The following is an 11075-nucleotide window of genomic DNA, read 5'->3' as shown; positions in this document are numbered from 1 at the left end:
ACACAGATGTTATTCAAATCTTTATACTTCCGACATATGTTTCAAAGAAAACATTGATATTATTCCATGTTATTTGTACACATAGAAAAAATACACATACATTTACACACACACACACACACACACACGAGGCTTCTTTCTAATTGCCATCTACCACATCACATGATGTCAAGACAAACACACACACACTCACATTATTTACGAGATCAAATAAAGGTGAAGTTACCTGCAAAAGTGCTACGGTTTCTGGGTCATTCACATGTTTCTCACCTCCATCTCTCCAGTGGTAGAATCCGGGATTGTTCATGATTATTTGGTCAAATTTGTGTTGTGAAAAGGCATTCTGGTATCTTGACAGGGTCTACAGGATGTGAAGAGAGAAATGGAAACTCGATAATTGTTTAATGCTGATCACTTATCACAGACACAGGAAAACTTTGATGCCAAGGATACATACATATATATATACAGATACACACACATCACATCTATGTATGTGTATATATATAGGTGCCAACGCATGGAATTCTTGGTCCTTGAGTCACTCTGTTACTTCTGCTAAATATTAATAAAAATATATATATATATATACTCAATATTTTGAGTTCTATTTTTTCTGTTTGTGTCAACATACCTATATATATTTATATATATTTTGAGATATATATATATAAACATATATATATATATTATACATCTGTGACCATCTCTAACATACAATTATGACCAGCTGTGTCATATGTTTATGATCATCTCTATGATATGTCTATTGGCACCTACATGATACAGAAGGTTGTTAAATTTTTAACAAAATAGAAAATTAAAAAGAAAACATCAAAGACAAACCTCCTCAGCAAGAATAGCAAATGTGGCTCCAGCAATTCTGGAAGGTGTTCCAACAAAACATCTGTCAATAACTTCCTGATCAAGACCAATGGCCTCAAATATCTGGGCACCCTATAATAATAATAATAATAATGAGAAAGAGAGAAGACAATTATGTTGTGAACTGTGTTATGCTTATCACAGATTGACCTGTGGTAACATGGATCAATGATCAGTTAAAGATTCTGCTTGGACTGCAAAAGCGTGCCCTAGTGACCATCACAATGCCCAGGGCAACTTGGTATCTTGGTACTAATCCTATTTCATTTATACGTTCTATCAATCATTTATCACTGATTTATTTAACATGGTGATTTTTGGGGGAACCAAACACCAATGGTAAATGGGGATAGATGTATATTAGAGTTTTAGCAAAAGAAAAGTAAATCTTTTGAGTGTGAAAAAAATTTACCTTGTAGCTCTGAAGAGTTGAAATTCCCATTTTTGCCATCACTTTGGAAATTCCACGAGCACAAGATGACCGAAAGTTTGTAAATATATCCAAGTCTGTGAGAGTTTCATCAACAAGTTTCCTTTCTCGAAGATCTGCTATCAACTCATACACCAAATATGGACAAATAGCATCAGCACCGTATCCCATCAAGGTGCAGAAATGGTGAACCTCTCTACAAGAGAAACACAAAGAGAAAAATATATACCAATAATACCAATCTCTAACTGTGGAGGGAACATGTGGAAGAGGTAGACCCAGGAGGACATAGGATGAGATGGTGAAATATGATCTTCAGATGTTGAGTTTCATGGAGGTGATGACAAGTAATGGAGACTTTTGGGGATTTGGTGTGGTTGAGAAGACATGAAATGGTAGTCGAGGCCTGTGCCGGTGACATGTTAAAGGCACCAGTGCTCGTGTCACATGAAAGACACCAGTACCAGTGGCATGTGAAAGGCATCTGTACCAGTGACAACTTGTACAAATACAAAGCAAAAACCAAACATATAATAATAAAATTAATAACAACAACAACAACAATAATAATAATAAGCAACATCAATACCTGGCTTCACCAGTTTCTACAACAAGACCGACTTTCATTCGGAGCTTAACACTAATGAGATGATGATGGATGGTGCCAACTGCCATTAAGGAACTGAAAATAGAGGAAAAAGAATACAAATAGTTCAAATGAGATTAGCCATGATCAACAGTTACTTTGTACACAACTGAAATACTGTAGATGAAGGGATTAACTAAAGTGCATTTATGTAGTCGCACAAATAGCTAGAAATAGCAGTTAAATCTCCCTCAAATAACATCTTGCTACATACGCGCAAGAATGAAATTTGTTTAGGGGACAAAAAAAAAGCATGACCTACTTCTCCTGTTTGCATCCCTAAAACCCTAAATAGATTTCCTTACCTGATGGGGACAAAATCCTTCCCTGCTTTGCGGTCAGACAACAGCAAAAGTGTATAACCGGCGTTGCAAGCATCCTCTGCCTTTTTACATATGTGGTCAAGTGCAGTTATAAGTCCATCTTTGTTGGAACTAAAAGGAAACACAATGTCAATGGTTTTGGTTTTCCACTTGCGGTACTCAACGTACTTAAGGACATCCAAGTCATCAAGAGAGAGAATTGGCTGCTCAAGCCAGAGACGGCGGCACTGTGAGGCAGAAGGTTCCAGAATGTTACCTTCAGGCCCAATAGGACAGGCAAGAGACATGACGATCTTCTCTCGGAATGGATCAATTGGTGGGTTGGTCACCTGAGCAAACAACTGTTTAAAATAGTCAAAGAGCAGTGGACTAAACTGGGAAAGACAGGCCAATGAAGCATCGTTTCCCATAGAGCCAAGGGCTTCTTTCCTGAAAGAGAAAAACAAAAGAAATATATTGAAAACATGGAGACAGATTGTATAGCATTCATAGGACATCTGACCTATAATATAAATTTATTTGTAATGTCTGCAGTCTGAATGTCATTGGCAGGGTCTGTGGTGGTAACTGATTGAGTTGATGACTATGAATATGTTTCTTGGGCTGCGATGAAGAAGTAACCGAACAACATCCATGAACATTTAACACAAGATTTTCTTATTGCACATAAAGACAAACTGTGTTGGTCTTTTATAAATAACAACAATAAGAGCACTCAGAAAGCCCAAACCTTTACCAAGGTAACAAACATCCTCTCAACGATTAGCCAGAGATGGTTTTTAGAATGAGAATATCTGAAATAAACTTGACTGCTCTCACAAACGTGGAGACTAAAAATGAACCTGACTGCTCTCACCAGTGGATTCTATTGCAAAATAGGGAACAGGGAAGATATTACACACTTACTTGTCTTTAACCATAGGTAGGACAAGCATATTGATTGCTTCAGTTGTGTAGCCGAACATGGTAAGACGGAGATCTTGTTGTAAGGGCCCACCTTCCACTGTTACTGTGCCTTCAATTTTGTGAGAAGTACAAGGTGAAGGGGTCTTGGGCTGGTGGAGCTTGCGCAGTTCTGCCATATTGATGCACTGGAAATTGAAGGTTTAAATGTAAATATTGGAGCAACATTAACAAAGGCAACAACAACATTAATCTGGTAAAGATCCTACCTTTTAGAATGGTGTGTAAAACAGAGGACTCAACTTTGGCAAAAGGAACCACTTTGTGATTGTAAATATTCATATAGGTGTGTGTCTGTGTGTGTTGTGTATATGCATGTATGTGCTGATGTTTGTGTGTTGTGTATATGCATGTATGTGCTGATGTGCGTGTATGTATGTTGTGTATAAGCATGTATGTATTGATACTTGTATGTTCGTGCGAGTGTGTGTGTTGTGTATGTGCATGTATGTGCTGATGTGTGTGCATGCGTGTGTATCTTGTGTATAGGCATGTATATGTTGATGTGTGTGTGTGTGTGTGTGTGTTTGTGTGTGTATTATATCGTCAGTTATATATTTTATCATGATCATCATCATTTAACATATGTTTTCCATGCTGGCATGGGTTGGACAGTTTGACAGGAGTTAGCAAGGCTGGAGGGCTGCCCAGGCTCCGGGTATGTCTTGGCATGGTTTCTACAGCTGGACACCCTTCCTAATGCCAACCACTTTACAGAGTGTACTTGGTGCTTTTACACAGCACCAGCATGGCACCGGCACCCACGAGCTTTACACATACGGATACACACACACACATACACAAACACACACACACAGTAATCCCTCAACCATCGCAGGTTTTACATTCCAAAACCTCCCTGCGATAAGTGAAAATCCATGACATGGTGAGGGGTTACTGTATGTATAAAGAGGGAGAAACTTTTCTTACTTCAGTATCCAGCCATTCCATGACAGGGTGAATTTTGGATATCTTAGATTTAATTGCATCATCTTGGAGATTGAAAGATTTTTCTACAGTATCAACAAGAAGAATACGGCCAGGTTTCAGGCGATGCTGGAAAAAATGGAAAGAGAAAATTTACAAAAGGTACAGTCAATCATTAAAGTGCTATTATGTATATGTAAGTAGGTACATGTGTGTAGGTAAGAGTACATACATACATATATATATATTTATATATATATATATATATATATATATGCCATATTATATTGGCAAATAATCTTTACTTTAAAGTATGTGTGTGTGTTGTTTGTGTCTGTATTTGTTCCCCACCACCACTTGACAACTGGTGTTGGTGTGTTTACATCCCCCATAACTTAGTGGTTCAGCAATAGAGACCAAAAGACTAAGTACCTGGTTTAAAAAAAATAGTACTGGGTCATTTGACTAAAATTCTTCAAGGTGGTGCCCCAGTATGTCTGCAGTCTAATCACTGAATCAAATAAAAGAACACACACACACACAAATACATGCATATAAATACATATATGCAAATACACCTCATTCTGTTTTCTAAATAAATCAGCAAGAATAATTAAGTTACCTTCATGACAATCTCTGAGGGGGGTATGTCGACGACACCCACTTCACTGGCCATGTACATGTGGTTGGATTTGGTAACATAGAACCTGGATGGCCTCAGACCATTTCGGTCAAGAATGGCTCCAATGTAACGTCCATCAGTGAAAGTGAAGAGAGCTACAATAGGAAAGAAAGAAACAAAAAAAACAAAAAAAAACGTTTGAATAATGTGTGAAGTACTACAAGCTGACCCCCTTCCATTGCTGTTAATTGACCCCTTAAAATCAGGTCAGAACTGGGATTAGTGAGATGAGAAAACCAATCACTATGAAGAGGTGGAAGAAAGTATCTTTGAAGTTTGTATAGTTTTTTTCATTGTAAAACCCTTGGCTTGTCTTGTGTATCATATGTGACCCACAGGATAGATTTGCCTGGTAGCCATACATCATATACGATAGACATTACCAATTTCTTTTTTCCACCACCAGAGTAACTTAGGACTTAGGACTTACTAAGAATGTATGAAACAATGGCTAATTAAAAGTCTGAAAACAGGCATGGATGGTTAGGGCAAACTTATGAAAATGCTTTGGACTGGCAAAGAGTTGACTCAAGTTCTACCTTTATCAAGCAGATTTTGGTGAAGGAAAATCCCAGCGATAACCACCCTGTATTGGAACTGTTATCTCAAACTATATTCTTCCAGAGTGTGATTTGAAGGAAATTTGGTTGCTATTTCTAGAACAATGAGTGCTACATGAATCCAAACATGAAGTGAGGGTCAGATCCATGTACTTTGAACATGGAGTGTAAATTGATGAACTGTAAGGGTTGAAGATTTACCTGGTCCATCCCATGGTTCCATTGTGTGGGCACTCCATCTGTAGAAAGCCACCTTCTCTGGTAACATGTTTTTATCATTCTGCCATGCTTCAGGTACCATTGTTATCATAGCCTGAAATTTAGAGAAACTACAATATATAAACAATGATCATCATCATTACCATGATTGTCATTACCATTGGCACCATCACTCTCATCATCACTAACTCCATAATCATTTTCACAGGGATCACCAACAACTCTGCCATCATCATCATCATCATCATCACTGCCACGTGTGTCATCATCTCTGTCACATCATCATTGTAGTCATTGTCATCATCATCAGCATCGTCATCACCATCATTTTTTAATGTCCATGTTTCCACACTTGCATGGATTGGACAGAGTTTATCGGGGAAGAATTTCTAAGGCTGGAATGCCCTTCCTGTCACCAACCCACACTTGTTTCCAAGCAGGATAATATTTCCCCACAGTCGGACATATTTTCATGGAAAATAGGAAATAAATGACATTAATTTACAACAATCATGCAATGTCCAGACAAGGGCACACACACACACACACACAGCGGGCTTCTTTCAGTTTCCATCTACCAAATCCACTCACAAGGCTTTGGTCAGCCCGAGGCTATAGTAGAAGATACTTTCCCAAGGTGCCACGCAGTGGGACTGAACCCAAAACCATGTGGTTGGGAAGTAAGCTTCTTACCACACAGCCACGACTGCACCAACATAATTATTCTCATTGCGATCACCACCATCATCACCATCACCACCATCTTCGCTATAATTGTCATGACCACCTCTACCAACACCATCTCTATATATGACTACCACCATGTTCCCTGCTGTCTGTGCTTGTCGCTGCCATCACCGTTTGACAACCGGTGTTGGTGTGTTTATGTCCCTGTAACTTAGTGGTTCAGCAAAGGAGACTGATAGAATAAGTACTAGGTTTAAGAAATAAGTCCTGGGGTCGATTTGTTTGACTAAATTTCCTTCAAGGCAGTGCTCCAGCATGGCCACAGTCAAATGACTGAAACAAGTAAAAGAATAAAAGAATATACAAATATAAACACACACACACACACACACACACACACACACACAACTATCAAGTCTATATCAAATTATAAGGCTTAATGTTGTTTTGCAAAATGCATATGTTTTACAAAATGCAACTTAACCCATGTGCTGATGTAGTTAATACCTTCAAGTGTCTGTGTGTACCATGCAGCTGCGCGCACACACGCACAAAGGTATGCATACAATATCTATCAAAAGCATTGCATCAAATTTCGTGGTTTAATTAATGGTATCTTCTAAGTTTAGTGTAAATTAGATACTTATGATGACGTTGTATGTTTGACTCTAAATACTAAACATATGCATATCATATACATAATATGCATATTATACACACATGCCTATCAGTCTTATCATTAATGGTGTGAAACTGAGTAATACCATCTGGTTGATAACTAATGAAGAATTAGGGACCTTCTGTGTTTATCTTCTGTCTGTTTGTGCACTCAATATACGTTTTTTTTTTTACTTTTCATTTGTGTATTTACTATACATTTTTTACTTATTGTGTAACAGAATGCAACACACCTTGGCTTTTACATATATGCTGGGGTCAATTTGTTCTACTAAACTCTTTAAAACAGTGCCCCAGCATGGCCACAATTCAATGATTGAAACAAGCAACAGGTAAACAGTATATGTATTTATGCATACACATGTACACATCCAAACACGCATTCACGCACACGCACACACAATATAGATGTACTTTTCACTTAAGAGAGAATCTTTCTGTTGCCTGCAGAAGTAAAAGTTCTCTGACCTTCTTCCACCCTGTTCTTATTCTATCTACTGGCGATTAGGTCATTTAGGTAACAAGAATTACCAGCAATCTTTATAGAGCCTCCGGAGCACTAGAAAGAATTTATTTCACCAGCGCGCTGACTACTAACTATACCTGTAAACCTGTTGCAATGTCCTTTTCTGTCAACCTGTCTGTGAATCCACAACACCTATGGTGCACCCATGGTTTAAATAGGACACACAGTACAGAACTCCTACCAATTCCTTTTCTGTATATTGAGCACAGCCATTTCTCTGAAAGGCAGCTGAATCCTGTCTGCTTTTCTACTTAATAAAACTTTTGACTTCTCTAAAATTATCCTGAGGTGGCTTGCTTCTACATTTAGCTTCCACATCTGGTATGGTTCCTCCCTAAAGTATCCAGAGATTAAGTTGAAAATGATAAATACTTATTATTTTTATATTTGCTAACATGGGTTGGTTGAGACATCTTGTGAGTGTACAGAGGTCCTCTCATCTGCCTAGAAGAACAGTGATGAGCTGTCTAGCTTATAGCAGCATGGGAAGCAGACATGAAATGACGATGATGATGATGATGATGCAAAGAGTATAACTTGAAAAACATTATCTCAAATTACAAGGCTTAATTTACTACTACTTTCAGAAATATGCCTATGTTAGATGCAAACATTAGCATAGTCAACATTTTCAAGCAGGTGTGTGTGTGTGTGTGTGTGTGTGTGTGTGTGTGTGTGTGTGTGTGTGTGTGTGTACATGGTTGCATGTGCACAATATCTGAAAAGTATCATGTTGAATTAGAACTTTTAATATTATTTGAGTTAACATTCCGGTCGTTAAACGATGATGATGATGATGATGGTATATACATACATATATACATACACACACACACACACACACACACACACACACACACACACACACACACAGAGGATTTAAATATGAGCTGCTATTTAATTGTGAATATTAATATAATTTTTCATGGGATGAATTACATTTTTTTGTTGATCCCACCAATAACAAAACAGTACACAATACATACATACATACATACATACATACATATATATACATATATATATATATATATGCCTTTTACAGAGTACCTTTCTCTGTCATATATGGTAGTCTCACTAGGGGTAGATGAATGGCTTATGAAAGCAGTCCAGGCCATGTACAGGGGTGCTGTTAGCACATTATTTCATACCAAGTCACTCTTACACTCCCATTTAACTAAGTGACAGAGAACAAAATTGTTTAATGACTTATAAACATTTAATTAATGCGCAATTAATTAATGTTTTCTAAAGTTGCTTGTACTGTAGACCAAATTATGAAGAGGAGTTTAAGGCTGCTAATGATGATGATGATGATGATGATGATTATCACTATCATTACCACCATAATTATAATTAGCACATTACTACTACTATCACCATTGTCACCACCACCTCCAACACCACCATTCCAGACAACCAGTGAGGAACATAGCTACAATTCTAAACCTGTACACATGATATCAGGCAAGTAAATATAATTTTACCTCAGGCAATGATTTATTTCCGGCCATCATGAGGAACTCCAGAACATTGTCAACACAGCCAGAATCTGACATTCCACTCTCCACAACAGGGTAGAGAAGTTTCAACTTGTCCCCAAAGACGCTACTGGACATGGTACCCTCACGAGCATGCATCAAGTTCTTGTTACCCCGCAGAGTATTGATCTCGCCATTGTGGGCCAGAAACCTATACAAAGAAAATATAATAAACATTGAACGTTGGAGAGAGTAAACATTGGATTTTTAGGATGGTAGACATTGAGCCTAGAGGAGGTTGGGTTTTGAGAAGTTAAAACATTGGGTCTTGAGAAATGTATATGTTGGGCCTTAAGGTAAGTAAACATGAGACCTAGAGGAAAATAAATAGATGTTTAGGAGCCAAAAGGAGGGAATAAGAACTGGGCCTTGAGGAGTATAAACACTGGACCTAGAAGTGAGCAAATAATGGACTTAGAGAAGAGAAAACATTGGAACATGAACTTTGATGTAAGCAAATATTGGGCCTTGAAAGTAAATGCTGGGCCTTCAAGAAAGTAAATAAATATTACCCCTTGAGAGAAGTAAACATCGAACCTTGAGGTAAATACATATTAGGCATTGAGAGGAGTTTAAATATAGGGCCTAGAGGAGAATACAGGACCTTAAGGAACCCAGAGGAGAGAATGCTTGGCTTAGAGGGGAGTTAAAATAGGGCCTAAAGGAGAATAAATAATAATAATATTGAACCTTTGAGGATGGGATCTTTCCCAACTGGGTACTGTATTGGTTGAAAACCTGCTGTGTACAAGGGATAAGTGTGTTTCAAAGTTTGGATCAAGTAAATCTTTGTAGTACAACCATAATTGACTTGTTGTGAACAGACCCTATAAAAAAAATAGAGAGAGCAAAGAGAAATATGAAATAAGGAATTTATTTTTAAATCACTGTTAAAAGGAGGAGTACTATAGTTATAAGCAACATAAATATGTACAATAGATCCACTTATATACAGCAGATAAATAGAAATACATGACAGACGTAGAGCAGATGTTAATACACACTACATAACAAACAGTAATACGCAGATGGTGAAGAAATGTACACAACAAATGCAATAGAAGTGCACATAGATGCACAACAGATGTAATAGCAATACATGCAAATATACAACAGATGTGAAGATTACAGTACACAACAGATGTAAAGACTATATGACAGATATAAAGGCTACAGTACACACGAGGTACACAACAGGTGTAAAAACTACAGTACAGAAGGCATACAACAGATGTGAAGACTACAGTGCACAAGAGACATACTTCTAGAATAATGGTAAAGATAGTATCACCTTGTAAACGATGGTGGCGGTAGAGAGGCTGCAGATGTAGAAGCGGTTACTCTCCAGCTGGTCAGGAATGTGATGTGAAGCATATTTCCGCAACAAGTAAAGCTATAAAACAAAATATTACAAACACCTTTAGTATACAATAAGTGAAGACATTTTAATAATATATAAATATTAATTAGAGACACTTTAGAAAATAATTAGATGAATGGACAATAGATTGTTGGTTTTCTTCCCTACGCTCCAAAGTTGGAGAGTCAAGCTTCTGAACTGAAAATAAAATTCTGAACTTACTTGCTTTTCAAACTCGGATTTTTCAAAGCTGTCGCCATTTTTGTTAATGATGAAGACCTGAAACCATCAAAGCAATTTCGACTTAAAATACTGGGATTAGTTTTGTTTTGGTGCAAAAAACAGGTTCAAATATTAGAGAGATGACAAGGGGGTAAAGAGAGGAAATGGGGTGCGAAGGAAGATGGGGGTGAGGAGGGAGAAGAGAGGGGTACGATACAGGAGAATGGTAGGGGTGAGGTGGGGAGATAGGGAATATTGGGAGAGGGATGATGTGGATGGGTAGGGAGAAAGAGGGGGGCAATGGAGAGAGATAGGGAGAAGAGAAATGGGAGAGAGATGGGAGAAGAGGATAAGGGGGAGATTGGAGAAAGAGGGGGAAGGAGGGGACGACGGGAGAGGTTTCAAATGAGTGACAGTGGATGTTTG

At 37.9% G+C, this 11075-nt stretch overlaps 1 protein-coding gene across 1 annotated transcript in view; it reads right to left on the bottom strand.

Moving 5' to 3' along the window:
- LOC106883777 (uncharacterized) overlaps positions 1–11075 on the bottom strand; it is an 81871-nt gene that overhangs the window by 21874 nt on the left and 48922 nt on the right. Inside the window, 13 exon segments of the mRNA XM_052975717.1 lie at positions 227–361; positions 847–957; positions 1298–1511; positions 1905–1997; positions 2267–2713; positions 3191–3375; positions 4178–4303; positions 4797–4951; positions 5618–5729; positions 9014–9218; positions 9758–9894; positions 10359–10460; positions 10650–10706. Coding sequence (XP_052831677.1) covers positions 227–361; positions 847–957; positions 1298–1511; positions 1905–1997; positions 2267–2713; positions 3191–3375; positions 4178–4303; positions 4797–4951; positions 5618–5729; positions 9014–9218; positions 9758–9894; positions 10359–10460; positions 10650–10706 — 2079 coding nt within the window.

Source organism: Octopus bimaculoides, chromosome 22 (assembly GCF_001194135.2).
Source record: "Octopus bimaculoides isolate UCB-OBI-ISO-001 chromosome 22, ASM119413v2, whole genome shotgun sequence".
Classification (NCBI taxonomy): Eukaryota; Metazoa; Mollusca; class Cephalopoda; order Octopoda; family Octopodidae; genus Octopus; species Octopus bimaculoides.
Note: the sequence above shows the minus strand (reverse complement) of the source record. Positions and strands in the feature narration are given on the sequence as shown.